General features: G+C 46.2%; 1 protein-coding gene and 1 long non-coding RNA gene across 2 annotated transcripts in view; one reads left to right on the forward strand and one right to left on the reverse strand.

Moving 5' to 3' along the window:
- The first annotated feature begins 1769 nt into the window (after positions 1-1769).
- Positions 1770-2687, forward strand: LOC111854356 (uncharacterized). The gene is made up of 2 exons (XR_002840660.2): positions 1770-2070; positions 2572-2687. It is a non-coding gene; the product is annotated as an uncharacterized lncRNA (long non-coding RNA).
- Positions 2688-2823: 136 nt separating this feature from the next.
- LOC111854347 (protocadherin Fat 3-like) overlaps positions 2824-21128 on the reverse strand; it is a 29486-nt gene continuing 11181 nt past the window's right edge. The window contains exons 6-26 of the mRNA XM_072706901.1: positions 20650-20718; positions 20343-20482; positions 19883-20158; positions 19557-19767; positions 15306-19379; positions 12804-13000; positions 12310-12463; positions 11989-12222; positions 11227-11604; positions 10883-11097; positions 10608-10745; positions 10083-10226; positions 9738-9935; positions 8763-9540; positions 8412-8552; positions 8121-8278; positions 7286-7751; positions 6972-7125; positions 5266-5948; positions 5005-5073; positions 2824-4522 (exon numbers count right to left, since the gene is read on the reverse strand). Of these exons, the coding sequence (XP_072563002.1) occupies positions 4062-4522; positions 5005-5073; positions 5266-5948; positions 6972-7125; positions 7286-7751; positions 8121-8278; positions 8412-8552; positions 8763-9540; positions 9738-9935; positions 10083-10226; positions 10608-10745; positions 10883-11097; positions 11227-11604; positions 11989-12222; positions 12310-12463; positions 12804-13000; positions 15306-19379; positions 19557-19767; positions 19883-20158; positions 20343-20482; positions 20650-20718 (9338 nt within the window). The 3' untranslated portion in view covers positions 2824-4061. The remainder of the gene's footprint in view (positions 4523-5004; positions 5074-5265; positions 5949-6971; positions 7126-7285; positions 7752-8120; positions 8279-8411; positions 8553-8762; positions 9541-9737; positions 9936-10082; positions 10227-10607; positions 10746-10882; positions 11098-11226; positions 11605-11988; positions 12223-12309; positions 12464-12803; positions 13001-15305; positions 19380-19556; positions 19768-19882; positions 20159-20342; positions 20483-20649; positions 20719-21128) is intronic.

Consider the following 21128-nt stretch of genomic DNA (forward strand, 5'->3'; position numbering starts at 1 on the left):
AGTCTGCAGATATTCATGGATGCTATAAATTGCACAAAATACAAAACGCATGAGAAAATACAGTCATGCCGCCAGTTCCGCAGTATCAGTCATCTACACAAACACAGTAATGGAATCACTAATCTCTACAGCTGCAATTACAGAATTGCCTCCTACGTTCAAAACCATAAAAACTGCAAATTCTTCTGTGGTCCCTCATCTCTAGAACCCACTCAAATAAACCTACATGTATTTGTGTCTATGACTGTGGTAAGTGAACCTTATCATTCCAAACCAGCCTCATTTCAAATTCATGCTGCCACTAATCTACTAAAGAGGCACCGTCCTGAATACAATTTAGGTTCCTTGTACTCCATGAAACCTCATCTGGCAAGGAGAGATGAGGTGCCACAGAAGAATTCCCTCATATGACTCTTCACTGTAATTTTCTCTGGGTTTATACTGTCAACGAATAGAATTATTTTACTGGCGGCAGTGAGCTGGGGGAAAGTAAGAGAAGTTATAACATTTACATCAAAGGAGAAGTAAGTATTTAAACAAGCCTTTAAACCATTTCTCATTTTCCATTACTCAAGCACCTTAAAATGCATGTGAAGCAATTTGAAAAGTTATTTTTAACTAAATATTTTCATTTAAACGCTAACTTACAATTATCAAAGTAGAACATAACAGTTCTTCCTCAAAAATGCATACCATAGACACATGGGCACAAATATTTTTCAGTTATTTACATACATATGATTCCTCTCTCACAAATCAGAAAAACTACCGTCAAAGTTAAATTATCCAAGGACCTCAGCTAAGAGCAGAACAAAAGTGTGAAAACGCGTCATCTACCAGTCCCTTCCAATTCATCAAGTAAGAGTATCTGTTTGGAAATCAAGCCAATGAGATCAAGGCCAAACAAGACCAGCACATCAGCTAAGTGCTTACAGAGTCAGAGAGTATAATGTCAGACTTCCTATTGATTACGTGGGATCTCAACAACAGGAATTACAAGAACAATGTGTCAGTAAGCAGGTATTGATTTTGTAGTTTGTAATTCTGTTTGTAATTCAGCATGTCCCCGTTGATAGACTGGCATCCCAACTAGGCTGTCCCCACACCTTCTGCCTAAAGGTGAATGGGAGAGACTCCTGCCCCCCCCCCCCCCCCCCCAAAGAAAAAAAAAAAAAACTGGACAATAAGATGTGAACATGTAAGGTACATGATGCATGTTAAGATCGGATAATCAGCAGGGTATAAGGGTACATTCTTAACCTCAGTCTCCATACAGCAATCCCGAAGAATGCAAAGGCACTGTTACTTTGTGCACGATAATAGAAAAAGAGAACATCACCAAAGCAGGGCTATGTCAGCACTATGCTTCACCATGCTAGAGATACACCCTGCTTCATGGATACATCAACACAAAGCGCCATCTAGTGGAGATTTACTTGAAGCTTGACGTCAGAAACGATGTAGTGAGTACAGAAATCCGTGCATTTCTGCCAGAATGTTGCGCGGTTTTTGACCCACTATCTGTTTCCTAGGAGCACAGATCTAAAAGGTTTCAGTAAACATCCAGGCATCTTCCAGGCGTTTTTTTCCACGCGAAAACTAACCAGCTATAATCACTATACATTTCGACGTATGTACGTGATGTTGGAATCCCACACGCAGCAGTATCGAGCTCTATAGCTCGCTGTTTATACAGTGTTCAACCATACAGATCAGAATACTGGGGTTTATTTTTACTATATTTCTTCCCAATAGGGCTTATTCGCTTTCTAACGTGGTGACGCAATTTCCGGGCGAGCGGAGTGCGTGAGGACGCTCCGGAAGAGGCTAAATGTTCTGGTTTTAAAAGCGACACAGTTTGAGAAGAGATGAACTAGTGTTGGTTGCCTGCCTTTAATAACCACCAGAAGAAGAAGAAATAAACGAAAAGCACGAACTAACGGTGTCTGCGTAGTTTAGCAAAAATACCGCAGCGAACAGAGCTTTGGCGAAATAGTTCTCGACAATCTGCAGGCGTCGTTACTTTCCCTTCCTGCGCTGGCTCCTGTGTTCGGACACGTGGGCTGCCAGGTTAGTGTGTGGAAATAAGAATGCTTTATTGGAGTGCGCAGCTGAAAATGTCGCCTTTCCCTCTGAGATCCTCCCTTCAGCGGATGGGTCAGTGATGAGTGTTAGCCAAATCTGAGCGTCCGTCGCTTTGTCCGCGGCGTTCGTGATTACCGCAGAGAAGCTGTGTTTGTTTGTTTGTTTGTTTGTGTGTGTGTGTGTGTGTGTGTGTGTGTGTGTGTGTGTGTGTGTGTGTGTGTGTGTGTGTGTGTGTGTGTGTGCGCGTGCGTATGTATGTATGTATGTATGTATGTATGTGTGTGTGTATGTATGTGTGTATGTATGTATGTGCGTGTGCTATCGGCTTTCTACTCTGAGCTATGATGAAAATTCTTTCTGTCTGAAGTATATCTCAAAATGATGCCTTCTACACTTGAACTGAGCTCAGAACTGTGTGTAGCCAAGGAATTAATCCGTGTCCAGACAGTTTAGTTTCACCCTTGGTAAACTGCTCTTCTCTTCCAGCTCTCCCAATGCTGCCCAGTGGGAATGGCTGACTGAGTGTCCGTGGAGCCTTCATCCCCACTGTGTGCCTCACTAGGCCCATATGTCTGATCCTTGAATAAAGTCAGTTACCTGGATGAATGTTTGTTCTTTAACATTGTGGCTGAGTAATTTGTCGGCAACAGGGGTCTCGAATTAAGGCACGTAACCTTCAATTCCTCCAGGGATCGTCTGACCACAATTTCTCAAAATGTACATTGATTTGGATAAGTGTCGATTGAGATTAATTTTATTGATCACGGGTAAATTATGGTGCATACTGCAGCAAGAGCACAGTGCATAGATGAACATACATATATTGCTATACAGAGGTAAGCAGGGTAAATTAGACAGTACACATAGTGTGAACAAAGAAAATGTGGTTCAGAGAGATAAAAAAAAAAGTACACAGTACACCAATAAATGAAATGGAAAAACAATGCAATGATAAAAAGTTAAGACTAAATAATTATTTGCAATGTTTTATAATTTCCAATTACATTGCAAATGTAGTGCTATGTATAAGGAAGTACTGCTTGTCCTTCATTTCCCTCTCGGTTGCTCCCTACTCTTGAATCGATGGTGTGAATATGGGGGAGGGGGGTTTGTTTATACGAAAGGCATTGAGGACAATAGGCTTTCCTTCCGAAGGGGGTGTTGAAGTGATGCCAATTGCTGCTCAGCTGGCCAAAGGTCACAGTAGTAGGCATTTAAATACTGGCTGTGGTGCCGCTGTACTGGGGGGTCTGTAGCGGTGGTCGTCTAACACCCAGAGCCCCCCCGGCTCACCATAGTGGCCAAGTGGTGGGCTGAGGAACAGCCATATTTATACTCATAGTACTGGTGCCTTTAAATGGCAGCGCCCCCTAGAGGCTTTACATAGACAGTATTTGTAAACCAGTAATAACTACGCTTTTTCAGGGCAGTGGGTGTATTTTGTGTTTACGAGACAGGATGTCTGCATAACCAATCAACAGCTGCTTTGCTAGTTCAGTGCTGGTACTGGACCAAAAATCAATGGAAAAAGGGAACTACCAAATTTTTAGTACCAAAAGTTCAGTATTTGGCACTGTGTAAAAGCGCCCAAAGCACAGGGCAGGATGCAGAGCCGTTCTGTAGTATCAGTGTTACTGACCGTTGCAGGTGACACACACGACAGAACTTTTAATAAGCTCTTCCTTGGTAGGAACATTACACATTCATATAAATATATAGTGTATGTATTTTTACAATGGACTGTCTATTGCTAATCAATAATAAAGAGAAATAAATAAAGAGAACATTCAGACTAAGACCATTAAATTACAGATAAGGACAAGAATATGGAGAGCGCTCCGCTAATAATATCATGCGAGCAGGGCTGGCATTAGCGGGTACAGGTCATGGGTGCAGCCCTCAGCCTCGGAGAAGCTCTTGGATCTCCATTGCTGATGTTCTTCACATCTGCGTGTTGGTGAGTAGCTGCCAGGAGGTTAGATGGGGAAGGCGACCCCTCCCGTCCCAGCCTGTTGCCCACCTGCCCTCCCCGGCTTGGGAATAGCCACATGGCCTGTGTGGAGCGGGGAGAAAGATGCAGAGCGTCTGGTCGCTAGGCGACCCGGAGAAAGGGAGCCGCTGCAGTGCTCTGACCCCACCTCCGCAGGTGCCGAAGCCAGAACGTCTTCCTGGTACCCCCACGTACTCCATGCCCTTCTGAATGAAGGCACGGCTGGCAACGTGTCATATACACCAGGGCTGGCGGGATCCCCCGGGGAGGGTGATGAGGGTGGCAGGCAGGAGCCGCATGTGGAATGAGGGTCAGTGTCACTCTCTCTGTCAAACTCATCCAGATAGCCGTCCCAGTCATAAGAGGACGCCAGAGAAGATCCTCCTGCTTCGCATCCCGGGATGTCCTTCACATCCAGTGGACCTTCTGCTGTGTCCCATCGGTAAGCTGGGGAAAACGGGACATCCTTATTCATGATTGGGTGTCCTATAAGCACAGAGCCTTCAGCTGGCAGTAGTGAGCTATGAGTAAGACGTGTGTGAGATCAAAGGTCATGGCAGGTCTGCAAGGAGCCACAAACATCATCTAGTCCCTCATCTGGTAAAACATTCACGTCAGCGGAGGATTTGATGATCACTAACATCACTTCATGGTTCTCTGTGCGTGGGGTTTCTTCACAGTTTTTACCAGGCTAAGTATGATTAGTCATATAATGTGACCATGTGCTGATTGCTCCTGAGAGTTTTTCTTACACTAAAATGTTCTGAAGGCAGAACAATAAATGATTGGTTCATAGAGATAATCAATCAGATTGGAAAGGAGGTGAGTCAAAACCACTAGAGGAGGGACGAACCAATCACGTCTTTCCTCAAAGACAGCTGTACATAAACACACGCTGACACACAGTGACATGCACTGCATGGCTTTACCATCGTCACTGCAGCACTCAGTCAGGTAGGAGTTGAGAGACTGGCCATCAGCGATACCCTCCATGCTACCTAATGGCAAGACCCGAGTGTAAGGAGGGAAGAAAGAAAATTTTCCCTGAGGAAATTCCATTCAGTGTAGGCTGGAGTAATCATGCAATATAACCTACAATAAATATGATCCCACACGCTGCTTCAGTCTCGCAGTGACTCTTACATGCGCTTCTTCTAACTCTATCCCCTTTTCTGTCCCCCTGTCCTTACCCATATCTCTGTCTCGGGGGCCGGTCCATTCCTGGTAAACATCTTGCTCCATGCCGTCTCCTCCATTCAACATTCCCCCAAGGAGAGCGCTGCTGTTGGATTGGCCTAGGGAGAGGGGGGTCACTCTGCACACAGCCAATCCCCGCGGGTCAGTGAAGGGGAGGGATGTGTCCGCCCACATGCTCACCGATTCATTTGGGATCCCCGGTGACACGTTATGGAGCCAGGGGCCAGAGTGGGGAAGGGGCTGGACCCCAACCTGGGACGGGTCCTTTAGCTCTAGGCACAGAGTGCAGGCGTCAAAGGGCTGCATGGTGCCAAAGTATAAGTTGTCAGCCTGCATCCAATCGGAATCATGCAAAAGAGCCGGGGCTGGATGAAGAATGGTGGGCGGGGGAGGTGGGGGCTCATCCCGCGGAGGGCAGGATGGAGGGCAAGCGGAGATCCTCCTCCGGCGGAAAGTGACGAGCAGCGCGACGAAGATGAAGGTGAAGCAGAGCATGGCTGCCATGCCGATCAGCTCGTCATGGCCCAGGTAAGGGAACTGTTCGACCTGCGTATCCAGGCCCGGGGAACTTGGGGCACCCGGTGTACCGCAGCCGCCGCCAAGGCCCGGCGTGCAGCCACAGTGACACACGGCACCGTTCACGCACACCTCCGCGGCGCATGCGCCCCCCTCACACCTGTCCGGGAAGAAGCCGCGCCCACGTGTGGAAATGTTCTCAGCCTGGAACAGTTTGCTGCATACTTCTGGAATGCTCCTCAGACACTGCCGTGTGTTGAAATCAGATTTCATGTTTGACCCTGGCTGCTTCGTTACATTACGTAAAAATACAAGACCTTCTGGACCAGAACCAGGAGGTGTGACATCGTTTGTCTTGCTAAAGACATTCCCTATGCTGTTAATAATTGTTCTGCTTAATATGGCATCCAGAAAAGGGAACGTTCCCAGTCAAGCTGGAAGCTTTATCGGTTTGCAGCCTGGGGCAGTCTGACATATCACAAGGGACTTTTCTATCGTCACTCAAAAATGGAAGTGGATTCAGCTACAGAAATGCAGCCCTAAATCAGAAGCACAGCTTAAATTCCTACTGACTGGTCGTAGGTCAATTTGGTCATAAGCCAGCCCTTTATTTCATATGCAAAAATTATCATTTGTATCATATCCTGTATAACAAAATTATATCATCTTTAAGTCATATTGTTTGGTGTTTCCTTTCTATCACCATTTTCTTAGTTCATTATTGTTCTAACCTTTTTTATCACCATTTAAGCTACTAAGACACTAAGATAGGAATGTACGCTGTTCTGTGAGCTGTGAACAGTAGCCTGAGCACAAGATGCATGAATGAGAGTCTCGTGCGAACGGTTGCGCAACCGGCAGTTGTGGCGGAGACTGTCATACACTCTGGGCAGCACGAGACGCGGCTCAGCCGTGCTCATGTATTTTCATTCTCGGTACAGTCATAAAGTTAATCAGTGGTAAGTCATATACAAAAATGGCATGCCAATTGAAAAGGTTTACATTCCACAAAAATACAAATATAATGCTTAAATAAGTAACATTGTTGCCGCTCTCTTGTCTTTTTCTCTCCGATTATATGAAATACTGGCTTTTATGTTGCACTGTTCTGTAGCGACATTAATAAACGCTTAATCTCCTACTCCAGTAACCCCTTGAGAAAACGGTGTCAGTGCGGACTCACTTTGGCTTGGCCTCTCCCCCTTGACAGTGACAACGAAGCTTCTCCCCAGCTGGTTGGCAGGAAGCTCCATTATGACAGGAACTGGGGTTGCAGACTGTGATCTCCACCTCACAGCGCCCCCCAGTGTATGGGGAGGGACAGCTGCACTGAAATTCTGAATAGGAGTATGTGATCTGACTTAGAACTTACCAAAAATGATGGATTCTCAGTCATTGCAAATGTAATCCGAATGGTAAATTGCAAGTGATACACATTATACACAAATGTTCTCACTATTTTCAATATATGCTGATCAGTACAGTGCCATGACTCACCACCAGAGGGCAGGTTCGAGCAGCTGCCACCATTCTGACAGGGCTCTGCCTGACAGGGGTCAGAGGTCAGCAAACATCCAGGTCTGACCTGTGCAAATGCTGTCACCTCCACATGGTGGCCTTGCTCGTTCAGCAGCGGCATCTCGTGCCCATTGAGAACCACAGAGTCCAGGCAGCCCTGAAGCCCATCCAGTACCTGCGTACCGCTGCCCCGCTTCCAGTCAGGAGAGATCAGGCGGGCCCCAAACACGAGGCTAGCACTGCCCCCTGGTGCCCAGGGGCGGGAGGACAGGCCACGTGAACTTCGCTCCACATATCGACTGTCCAGTGTTAGTGTGGTCACATCCCCACTTATCTCCAAGGATACAGTGTGCCATCTGCCATCATTAACGGGCCAACCTGGGACACTCAGACCCTCCTGGTGGTTCTTACAGTCCCCCTGGAACCACAGCTCACTGCGGTTCACCTGGTGGCCGAGCAGAGACAGGAAAGGTAAGGTAAGAACATAAGGAACATTACAGATCCCACCATCCTGGATATGTAGTAATTAAGTGTAGACCACCTTGCCCATCCTAGATGTGTAATACCTAAGTGAAGACTACCTGTGTGAGAAAAATATGAAAGAACAGCCTACAGTAGGCAGCTTAAAAGGCCTTCTTTGTTTTGATTTCAGGTAGTCTTCACTGCTGATCTTCTTCTTCGAACAGTGCCATCAGAAAGTCACCATTAGCTTCCTGTTCTCTTAAAGGTATCCTGTGATCACATGAGTCTTAGATGTGTATGTGTGTGTGTGTGTGTGTGTGTGTGTGTGTGTGTGTGTGAATGTCGGTCTCACCTTTAGTAGAGTGCAGGGATCAGAGTTCATGTACATGATAATTCCCTGGCTCTGAAATGTTCTTATTATGAGGTCCAGTTTGAACCCACTGCTTATGAGTTTCTCGTACACGCGGTATTCGATGTAACTGTTCCCCATGAAGCTCAGAGTGGACACACCTGAGAGGAGACACAACACACACACACACACACACACAAGCATTCCCGTTAGCACTTCTGCTCCATAATGTTCTGCTGTATATTCTGGTTATCACTGGGTTGGTACTGGACCAGCAGCCTCCAGTTCCCTGACCTGCACACTCCCCCGGCCTGGGTACAGGACACTGGCAGGCATGTGATGCTCTTGGGCTCTGGGTGTTTATGCACTGCATGTCAGCCGGGCACAGCTGCACCTGGCAGTACATTGGATGGGTGTGGCAAGTGCCACCCAGTGCTGCAGTCAGGGGGAGGGGGAGACAGGGCAGAGGGGCTTTGTATAATAACCAAGATGAACAACAATCAAGTTCCACATTCACTGCCCAAGATGCTGAGACTCAATGATTAGTGTTCGCCAAAACCATAGTAGTTGAATTTAAAGTACACAAATAAACATGGCCAGTCTGGAATGGGCTAGTGAGTGATGAGTCTTATGTGACATACTCACGGGTGCATGAGCAGCTGAAATGTGGTGACACAAAGCTGGCTTTTGGCATGCTGTAGGTCACTGTGACCCCGGGGTCAAGCATGAGTCCTGACTCACACCACTGCTCCCCACACTGCACCTCGGGGCAGCCCTGCTCCAGAATGGTCGAGATCCTTAGTGCACCCTCCAGCTGCTTCCTCGAGACAGTGATCATCCGGGCCAGTTCAGAGGCCGGGAGGAAGCCCCCACCTTTAGCCTCTGCAGCCAAGAGTACATCCAGTTGGCCATGCGAGCCGGGCACTGGCTGGATACCAAGAACTCTGCAGGGGGTGCCCACGAGGCTTATCAGAGCGTTCCTGAAGCTGCTCAGGTATAGCTGCACGAAGTTCTCAGGAGCAACACCCTCAAAGCGCACGACAATGGCTTCCCACAAGGCTTGGTCGGCAGCTTCTTCTACCAGCACAGAGACTTTCACTGCGACGGCATAGCGGCCATCGCTAACCGTGGCGTTCAGTCGGTACCTACCGGGCCGCAAGCCAGTCAGAGCCACGATCCGCCCGTCCTGCTTGTTGATCTGAAACAAGGTCCTCTGCCGGGACCAGTGGCTAAAGGATAATGCAGCATCCCCATCATAGTCCATGGCATGAATCTGGCCTACGACACCACCTGGGAACTCACCCCCGGCAGTGATGATGTAAACTTCCAGAGGAAAGGCTTCAGGCCTATGGAGGTTATCCTCGACAATACGGACAAAGACAAAGGTGGAGGATGACAGGCGGGGCCTTCCAGAATCTCGGACCTTTGGGAAATAAAGGAAATGATAGAAAACAGCAGGGATAGTATTAGTTCCTTAATTAGTTATACAAAATCAAAGAGGAGACTGGAGATGGAGTCCATCGAAGTGATCTAGATCAATGGAGTATTCAAAGTTCCTGTGAAGTGGTATGAATCACTGTCATAGAGAGTAACTCCACCTTTGATGAAAATGGACCTCACCTGTACTTGGATGTGGTATTCACTCTCTACTTCCTGCACAAAGAAACGGTTGGTCCGGAGCAGCCCTTCCTGGTCGAGGACAAACGCTTCCCCCTCATTCCCGGAGATGATGTTGAACTCGTAAGGTGGGCCATGCAGCACTGTGTCATTGTCTGTGACAGATAGCTGCAGAACGTTGCTGCCCAAGGGTTCATCGGTCTGTGTTTACAATAAGCACAGGAAACCAAATGTAGATTTTGCTTCTGTCACCCCTACAGTGAATCATAAAGCCAATCACTGCCCACAAGGCCCAGTCACATGAAAGAACTACGAAAGATAACTGATTGCAGAAATGTAGGCGCTTACCTGAACCACAATGCTGGCATTAACTGGTAAAATGAGGGGTGGATTGTCATTGATGTCAGAGATGTCAATGCTAACTGTGACTGCAGATGATAGAGCAGGAGATCCCTTGTCCAGAGCCTGGACAGTTAGGGAATATCTGGACACCTTGGAGAGGAGCCAAGTTAAAAGAGTGTTAAGATCAAAACACAATGCCAAAAAAGTCACTCTTGGAATATACTGCTGTTGGCTGTTGTGTCTTAAAGGGAAGCGGTAGTAATGACTGTATCAATCGATAAGGTCCATTGCCCTTGTTTCCAGCTGTGTGTATATAGGTAACACTAAGCCCAGTGTTGACGCCAGTCCCATAATTTTCATCTCCATTTCTTTACTTCCCCAGTTATCCATAAACCATCCCTCCTGACTTTATTTTCCTCATTAGAGCAACATGTGGTCTTTTCCTCCAGACCCAAATGTCTGCCAGTCTGCATGACATGCCACACCCCATACAATCATCTGGTTACACCCCGCCTGTGGACCATCTCTTACCTTCTCCCTGTCTAGCGGTTTGTTGACCTTCACTAGTCCCATATTCAGCTCAATGGAGAACTGATTTCTGTCATCCCCATTCACGATGAAGTACATGATCTGCCCATTTCCCTCACTGTCCACATCCTCTGCTTGTAGCTACACAGGGCAAGTAGCAAGGGATGTTTCTGAGCTCCAACATGACAAAGGTGTTCCTTTCACTTCTGCAATAATCAGGCAGCTTTCCAATGATAGCAGACAAAAATAATAATATAATGGAGAATAAGATGGAGCACCTTGATGACGGACTGTCCAATTCTAGCATCCTCGGGGATGATGGTGTTATATAGGTCTCGGCTAAACCTTGGAGCATTGTCATTCACATCTGTTACACTGATAGTTACCATAGCAACAGCACTTAGGGGTGGAAGGCCACCATCCCAGGCTTCAACAACCAGGAGGTAGCATCTACACACCTCGTAGTCGAGAGCCTCAGAGATGGAGATGGTACCTGAGTAAAAGATATACTTGATTTGTGGTGCATGTAATTACAAATTTTTATTTAAAGATTATTAGTGTTCTGTCTCCTATATGTTTGTTTGACTATTTCTGAAAATAGCACATTATCCAATAGTCATACCTGCTGCTCCTGCAATCTGGAACTTCTGGAGCTCATTGCCAGACCGGATACTGTAGCAGATCTCAGCATTAGTGCCCGCATCTGCGCTGGTGGCGTAGACGCGCAGGACTTCTGTTCCCAGAGTGACATCCTCGAGCACAGAGGCTGAGTAATTGCTTCCCTGGAACACAGGCGGGTTGTCATTCACGTCTAAAACCAAGATGTCAAGGTCAGCTGTAGAGTGGAGCACTCCATCTGAAGCCTGGACAGTGACAGTGTAGGATGACCGCAGCTCATGGTCCAGCACTTTCTCGAGGACCACAATCCCTGTGGACTCATCAACTGAAAATACGCCTCCTGCTGAGTTCTGTAAGGAGTATATCACCTTCCGACTGCTGCCTGAAAAGAGAGCAGAAACAGAGCCAGTGTAAAAGATGATGATGGTTCAGTGATGACTTTCCACATTCTCCCCAATAGGCACCTCAAACTGCTAACATGCAATACAAAAGAAAATTACAAGTAGACCTGAAACAATTAGTAACAGCATGAGAAATAGGCTTGGAGTAGAATTCCTCAAGGTGTTTGAAAAAAAAGAAGCATAAATAGAAGAACGTAAAAGTGCTCACAGGTAGTAGAGAGTAAAAAATGTTTTGAGGTAAAAGCTGAAGTTTGAGAAAAATAAGGAACAGTGAAGTGGACTCCTGCTGCTTTGGCTCATGTTGTGTAGCTGAGTTAGCTGGTGGTGCAACTGTCAAGAGTCAAGACACAAGGCTGGTTTCTGACCTTCATCGGGGTCGAGGGCCTGCAGGCGTGTCAGCAGAGCTTTGGGTGTAGCACTCTCGTAAACGCTGGTTGTGTAGCGTGCATTGGGGAAGGTGGGTGCATTGTCATTCACGTCCAAGATTGTCAGAAGGACCTTTGCACGGCAGAAAAGCCCCCTGCCGTCTGTCGCCTGGGCAACAAACATGTACCTTGGGATCCTCTCGCGGTTGATGACTGAGGCTGTTTTCACATCACCTGACAGACAGAAGAAATGAACATAGACAAACTCATACACACAAAACACAACACACAGCAACACTGAACAAATGGTTATGCATCTACCAGTATTGGCATCCATATAGAAGTCCTCCGCCCCAATGCCAAACAGTGAGTACTGAATCTCAGAGTTCTCGCCCAAGTCTGCATCTGTGGCTCCTACTGTTAGGAGCACAGTGTTGAGAGGAACATCCTCTGAGATGGAGGCTGAATATATGGTCTGGGATAAGGACATGGCACCAAGAAACACACAATGAGTAATCAATAAATCAAACTGATTTGTTATAGTAGGGGTAGGCAACCTTAACCCTGAAGTCCCAGTATCCAACAGGTTTTCTATCCTACCTGGTCTCTGATGAGCCACACCTGATTTCAGGAAGATAGTAACTCATCAGGTAGGATAGAAAACCTCCTGGATAGCGGCAGTCTAGGATCAGGACTCTAGGATTGCCTACCCCTGTGTTATAGCCTTGCTATATATCATTATGGGAGCAGCAGCCCAATTTCAGACATGAAACAGTCAGTGCTAAGGAAAGGTTTCCTGAAGCACATTTCCTCACCTGGTCACATACGGGACTGTTGTCATTACTGTCCATGACCGTGATTTCCACTGCTGCTTGGCTCATGAAGAGCCCGTCAGAAGCTGTGACATTAATGAAGTACTGCTCCTGCTCTTCGCGGTCCAAGAGTTGATTCAGATACATTTTCCACTGATCCTGAACAAGTTCAAGAGCAAAGGCTCCTCCAGGATTCCCCCCTGAGGTAAATGCAGAAACAATAAGTATGCAAACACACTGGATGGATGCCATGGTACCAGTCCTCATGGTATGTGATTTGAATAACTCTTCTGTTTTTATGACGTTGTGTTATATATTCTATGGGTCTTTCTCTGATGTTAACTTGCACTAACTACTGATCATTCATTGGAAGCTCAGCCCAGCTGGTCTTACACCTTGTTGGCTCCATAACAGCTTTATGCTTTTGATGCTTTATTAGCCTAACTGTATGCGACTTTGGACAAAACAGTCTCTTAAATAAACGCAAATGTAAATTATACTCTCCCTGAAATACTTCAGTATAATGTTGAACAATGAAAACTACAGCTTGTCGATATAGCCAAAAACACCGCCACTATGAGCGCTAACTGGTGACTAAGGGACGGGAAAGTCATGCATGGCCAGAATCATATTTTGTTTTTTGTGATCTTATTCAAAAGGAATTATTAACAGAAGTAAAATCCAAGCGCTGTTTTGCAAGGTCGCGTCACACGTTATGGAAAGCGTTATCAGATCACAAAAAACAAAATATGATTCTGGCCATGCATGACTTTCCCGTCCCTTAGTCACCAGTTAGCGCTCATAGTGGCGGTGTTAGGCACTGCCCATTAAAACACATAGGGAGGGGAAACGTTACCCCAGCACGTAAAAAAAGCCGAAAACGTGATCACAGCACGTTTAAATAGATCTTATGTCGTGATGGCTGCACGAAAATTCGTGAGATCGGGTTGATTTTATGTCGTGATGGCTGCACGAAAATTCGTGAGATCGGGTTGATTTTATGTCGTGATGGCTGCACGAAAATTCGTGAGATCGGGTTGGCCAAACAGCAGTGATGGCCAAAATGAGGCTTTTGGAACCATTTTCTCTATTTTCTAACTCCACTAGATGGTGCTCTCGTTTCAAAAAAGGGCTCAGAGCAAAGCCAAAAATACAATGTAGCGCGGTCAAAACAATTTCACAAATGGTTCATGAAACGTCATTTTGGCCACCACTACTAAATAGCATGTCACATTTAAGAAGTCTGAAATAGACGTTGAACAGGTTATTTGAGTAAGTACAAAAAAACACTCACATTCTTTCTAACGTTTTTTAATGTTCTGTGGGTTATTACTGTCGTGATTTCTCATGGACTGAATTTTATTATGGACTTTTGTTTTAGATTTTTCTGGATTACCCTTATTGAACAGGTTGCTTTGGACTTACCTGCTCTCCTGGTTAGTTGCCCTGTTGTTTTAACTGTTTTGTCTGTCATCTGCCTGCCTGCCCTATTGCATTTTCATATTTCAGTAAATCATTTTGTTTTCACGTCTGTGTTGCGCTTGTGCTCCATTTCCGATGTTATGGTGCAACTGGTGACCCTGTTAACTGTTGACAAGAGTGTTCATGCAACATGCATTTGCTTATTTTTGTATATGGAAGATATGGAAGCAGATTCATTAAGTTTGGAGAGTCAAATAAAAAGCTAATGAAGAAAAGGACTTGTCTCGCATGTTTATAAAACATGACAGATATTGCATGCAGTTGTAAAGGTGATATAGCAGCCTACGAATATAAAATTGAGTCCCTTATGAAAAGAGATTGCTCTTCAAGTATTTATTTTAAGTGACCTGAAGGATGTGTATGGACAATTCTGAATATTTACAATTTTATTTCACTTTTCCAAAATTGAGGAATCTGCCACCACCACACATCTGCAAGGACATCACAGAGAAAGTGACATCATTTTAAGTGATGTAAAGCAGCTCGCTGGCGACATGATTGGTCTTAAATTATATAGAACTTTTAGGGAGAATCTGTTGTATTGATATTGAGGAAAATTATATTGTGAATTATCATTATCATTTTATTGCCCAGCCCTAATGTAAACAGTTAACTCAGGGATGTCAAACTCCAGTCCTGGGGGGCCGGAGCCCTGAGAAGCTTAGTTCTTTCTCTGTTCCCCCCACAAATGATTGAACTCAAGAGCTGTGTGGCAATTAGCACAAGGAGTTTCAAGGAGGTAAATTAGGTGTGTTAAATGAGGAGAAACCCAAAAATGTGCAGGGATCTGGCCCCCCAGGACTGGAGTTTGACACCCCTGAGTTAACGGATGGACATGTGTTCCCTTCTCCCCAAATCCCCTGTTACACACTTACGTCTCTACACTATGTTCCCTATCATGGTCTCACTGCAACCTTAACTGCATATAAAAAGTGTAAATTGATAATTGCATGAGTACTGGGAATCACGTAACCTATTAATATCAAAAGAGCACCAAAACTCTCCAATACACGCCTGTCTCACCTGTAATGTGTAAGGACACTTTGTCCGAACTGTCTCTGTCCTGTGTGCCCAGCACGGCGACCACTTCCCCCAGGGTGCCAGTCTCCATCACTGCTGCTTTGTAGTGGTCCATTTTAAAGCAGGGAGGGTTGTCATTAACATCAACCACGGCCACTGTCACCAAAGCAGTGGAAGACAGGGAGATTGTCTCCCCAAGGTCAGTTGCCACCACTGTGAATGTGTAGGATGGCCATAACTCATAGTCCAGGTCACTAAGGGAGGTGATCCAGCCTGTCTTGCTGTCTATAGAGAACATGTTCATAGACCGGTCTACCTCAGGGTCCCGTGGATTAACTAGACTATAAGTGACCTGTCCATTGGAGCCCCAGTCTGGATCCAGCGCACGGACCTGGATTATTCTAGTTCCAATCGGCATGTCCTCCATGATCACCGCCTCATAGGAGCCTGTCTCAAAAGAAGGCGCATTGTCATTCAGGTCCAGTACCTTCACTTCCACATCCACGGTGGACACTGACTCCAGCTGGGGCAACTTTATGGTTGCCGATACTTTAAAGTGGAAGGCTTCAACAGCTTCATGGTCCAGGGGCTTGATGAGCCGAATAACACCGGTGTCACGTTCCACCATCAGCGTGCCTCCGCGGTTGGTGTCTATTGTCTCCCCACTGATGAGGCCGAAGACTACGTTTCGACTGGGGTTAAGGTGGACCGAGCCCAGGACCATCCCCATAAGTGTATCCTCACGCACGGTGTAAGAATACTGAGGCTGTGTGAAAGAAGGGATGGGTACCTCAGGAGGAAGAACATGAATATAGACAGACACCAGGGAGTGCTTTACAGGGACACCTCCATCAGCTGCTTTAGCAAAGAAGGAGAGAACTACACCCTGAAGGTGGCTGAAGCTTCCTTTTGTGATGATCCAGCCACTGTCTGTGTCAATTTCCAGAATGTTGACCACAGAAACTCTGGTTTCGCTGTAGAGAGAGTAGGTCACTTTGCCATTCATGCCCTCATCTGGATCCACTGCCTGGATCTGAATGACAGGAAAACCTGTAGCCACATTGTATTTGACACTAGCCCTGTACTCTGTGGCTTTAAAATGTGGGGGGTTGTCATTTTCATCTATTAGCATCACCCTGACACTACAGAAGGAGGCTCTACCTCCACCGTCCAAAACCATGACCCTTAGGACAATGTCCTTGTTAACTGGGTTCTCCCTGTCCAATTTTCTTGCGGTCAAAATCTGACCAGTAGCATCCACAATGAACTGATCCTTTGCCAAGTCATTGACAAAGCAATATGTCATCTGACCAAACCTTCCAGAATCTTCATCAGTAGCTTTTAGTTGGATGACCCTTGTCCCACCAGCAGCGTTTTCGCGAATTTGAGTCAGATAGAACCTTTGACTGAAGACAGGGCTATAAAGGTTAGCCTCAAGGACTGAGATGTACACTTGAGCCATGCTGGTAAAGATTCCATCAGACACAGACACATTCAGGATGTACAGATGCTGCATTCGCTGCATGCGCTGACTGGACAAGCAGATCATCCCCTTCTCCTCATCCATGGCAAAATGGTTCTTCTCGTTCCCAGTCAGGATGCTGTATCTTAATTGGCTGGTATCAGACCGGTCTGCATCTGAAGCCTGGACACAGGTTACTAAGTGGCCTCTGGGTGCAAGTTCACTGACATGAGCCATGTAGAGTGTCTGGCTAAACATAGGAGGATTATCATTAGCATCTTTAACACTGACAGTCACTAGGACCTCATTGCTCAGAGGAGGAAAGCCATTGTCAGTCACCTTGACAATAATATTGTGTTGCTGCATGAGCTCATAATCAAGCAAGTGGGCTGTGAATAAAAGCCCACTGATGCTATCAATGTGAAAATAATCTGTGCTGCTGTACATCTCTGGTGTTATCTGATATTGCACAACATTGTTCTTCTCTGAATCCTTGTCTACTGCAACAACCTGCAGAGCTGTGGTTCCAATCATGGAAGTTTCAGACAGAATTGCTTCGTAGGAACTTCTCTCAAATTCAGGGGGGTTGTCATTCTCATCTAGAACAGCTATATCTATGTCCACCTCTGCTCCAACACCAGAGACAGTATCTGTTGCCTTAACGGTCAATCTATAATATGAATTAGCTTCATAGTCCAGAGGGTAAACAATGCTAATAATACCAGTGTCATAACCAATGCTGAACTGTGAAGAGGCATCCCCATCCACAATGGTATAAATGATCTTGTCACAAGCTGGACTGGCGGCATTTATGCTGAGAATTGGGGTATGCATAGCTGTATCCTCACTCACAGAGATTTGATAGAAAGGCTTCTCAAACACTGGCATAGCTTTGTTCACAACAGTGATGGAGAACTCCACAGCAGTGACGTGGGCTGGGACTCCTCCATCTTTAGCAAAGACAACCACTTGGTACTCCACATTGGACAAATTGACATGCAAAGGGTTTTTTAAAGATATTTCTCCAGTCAGTGGGTTGACCTCAAAGTATTGGTACTCATCCTTTAAGTAGTAGGACACTTGGCTGTTGACCCCTTTGTCCTGATCTGTGGCATTGATCTGAATTATGTGAGATCCTGGCTCTGCATCCACCCTTACAGCAGCATAGTACGGCAGGCCTATGAATACTGGTGGGTTGTCATTGACATCCTCCACCTGAATCCTTACTGTTGTCGTTGCAACCTGTAAATGGTTCTTCTCCCGAGTGGCCACTAAAACCAACTCGTAGATCTCTTGCTCTTCCCGGTCAAACTGAAGGCCTGTGGTCTGGATAACTCCAGAAGTGGGCCTTACTTTAAATTGGGTCCCTGCATTCAGTAAGCGGTACCTGATAGGCTCGTTAAGTCTGCTTCCCATAACATTGACTATGGCAACTGTGGTCACATTGCTGCTGTTCTCCACCACCGTGTAGGAGTACTGAGGCCGCAGGAAGACCAGACCACCATCCATGGCTTCTCGGACTACCACTGTGACCAGGGCTGTGCTGTAGAACTTTCCATCTGTAACTTCCACACTGAAGCGATAGCGGTCCTTGGAAAAGTTACTGCTTCTCACCATGAGAATACCACTTTCTGGGTCGACAGCAAAATGTTCCAGACTCCTGTCCGTCAAGGCATAACTCAGACCTGCTGAGTCACACGTGTCAGGATCCACAGCTGATACCTGCAGTACTTCTGCTGCCACGCAGGTTGGAAGCAGCAGGACTGTCTCATAGGTGTCCTGGCAAAATTTAGGAGGGGAGTCATTAATATTATGCACCCATACTCTGACCTCAGCTAGATTCTGTGCTGTCAGCTGTGGTTGACCACTGTCTCTCACAATGATGCTGAAGTTAAATTCAGAATGAGTCTCATGGTCCAAATTCGAGATGCTACGTATGGATCCTGTACCTGAATCCACAGTGAAAAATGTCTGAGCTACATTGTCAACTATCTGAAAGATGAGAAGAGAGTTCAGGTTCTTATCGGCATCTGTGGCTGCTAAGACCAATGGCATCCCATCATCTACACTCAGGACCACACTATTGACAGGGGCAGCCTCACTGATGCTTCCTCTGTACTTCAGGTGCTGGAAGACTGGGGAGTTATCATTTGCATCTACCACTTGGATGATGACTGAAGTGATGGAGGCCATACCAGCCATGTTATAAGCCTCTACTATCAGCTCATAGGAAGTAACACTTTCATAGTCTAGAGGTTTCAAGGTGGTGATGACCCCTGTGAACTGGTTGATCCGAAAGCTGCCCGGCTCACCCTCTCGATTTATTCGATACGACGGTGCAGATCTGCTCATGGCACTGACAGCCATGACAAAAGAGCCAGCAGGCATGTTCTCACTGATTTCAGCATGGTATTCTGTATGGAGGAACCTCGGTATGGAGCTGTCAGACAGTGCTACAGTGATGCGTACAGTGGCCACTGCTCCCATTGGAGGAGAGCCTTTGTCAGTAGCTCTGACAGTGATAACATATTGACCAAGTGAGTTCAGGTCCAGCTCCTTGATTACACAGAGTTCACCTGTGACCGGATCAATCCTGAACATGTTTCCTGAGTTTCCTGAAACAGATACAAACAAAGTTGGATGAAGCTTTATTTAAAAATATCACCATTTAAATAGGTGCTTTTAGGTTGGCAACAACACAATGATGCTAGAACTGAAGATGTGTGCTTGATGCTCTAGCAATATTAACAACTGAACAAGATGCTGAATGATTTTTTTGGGGGGGGGCTCACCTGCTTCCAATGAGTAGAGGAGCTCACCATTCTTCCCTTGGTCCCTGTCCAGCGCAGTGACCTGGAGAACATAGGTGCCTGCAATGGCCGTCTCAAAAACAGACCCCTCATACACCGTTTGTGTGAAGTATGGGGCATGATCATTGGCATCCTCCACAGCTACCCGGATGCGGGCTAAGTCTCTGCGGTAGGGGAACTCTTGGTCCTTGACCTGGTTCCAGAGAAAGCGATCCTGTCATTTTCTGCAGATGTGGGAATTCAGGTGCAGCAGACCTGTATATATAGAGCTATGCTCCCCTCAGCTGACATTTCCCAGCCTCTCGTACCATGACTGTAAGGATGTGTTGACTCTGGGCCTCCTGGTCCAGTCGGTCAGCTGTGTAGAGGGTTCCAGTTTCGGGGGCAATCCGGAACGTATATGCACTGCCCGGATCCAGGCTGCTGTGTATGGAGTAGCTCAGCTTGCTCCTGCCATCTGCGTCCGAGGCCCTGACCTGGAGCACCTCAGTGTCACTAGGAGTGTCCTCTGAAACTGTGACGACATAGCTGGCCTGAGAGAAGGTGGGCGTGTTGTCGTTGATGTCAAGGACAGTGATATAGAGCTAGAGAGACGTAAAAGGAGTCAGACTGAGGACAGGTAGAAGAGATGAAGACATTACAGTAGACTAGTAGGAAATCTCTGACATATCTTATGAACTATTTTTTTTTTGTTTACAAAATAACATGTACATTAATAATCATTAACAGTATTGTTACTCTGGATCGATTATGTATGGGCAGGAATACCTGAGTGGAGGCAGTGTGGGTACCATCTGTGACAGTCACCGTTACCTCATAGGAGGACCGCAGCTCAGCATCCAGGGGCTTTGCCACAATAACAGTCCCCACCCCTTTACAAATATCACAATGGCTACTGTATCCCCCACCTGAAAATGGAGTAGCAGTCATCAAACAAAAACCAGCACAGAAGCAAGACTTCAGGTTCGGCCACCAGCCAAAGAATCAAAGCAATGTCTATGGTGTGGTTAAAGACAGGTTTCAAGTAAGATGAATTCAATTGATGATACTAAATCTATGAGGTATGTCAAGGTACCTTGTATAGAACAGTTGGCACTGCAGGCTTTTTGAGGAATGTAGAACATTTCACAGGACAGCTGGTCTCCTTGATGTGCAAGAATGACAAAGGGGGGGGTTATAAACTACAAAATAGATACTTCTCTATGAGAACAGAAATTTTAATGTAATTTTCCTCAAAACATATTGATAGAAAAAAAGTTGTAATTTGAGTGACATAATGAACGAAAAACACAAGCGCAAAAGAAATGAATGAATGTTAAATTTATATAGAGTTCTTTTCAAGCACTTTACAGAACCAATGGGGAGCCACTTCAACCACCCCCACTGTGTAGCCCCCACCTGGATGATGCGACGGCAGCCAATCCACACCAGTACGCTCACCACACAGTAACTAAGCTGGTGAAGGGGCAGGAGAGAAAATGTCCGGGGATCTTTTATGACCTGAGGGGGCCAGGGCCTCAGTTTTACATCTCATCCAATGGACCGCACCATTTT

This window comes from Paramormyrops kingsleyae, chromosome 24, assembly GCF_048594095.1.
Source record: "Paramormyrops kingsleyae isolate MSU_618 chromosome 24, PKINGS_0.4, whole genome shotgun sequence".
NCBI classification, from domain to species: Eukaryota; Metazoa; Chordata; class Actinopteri; order Osteoglossiformes; family Mormyridae; genus Paramormyrops; species Paramormyrops kingsleyae.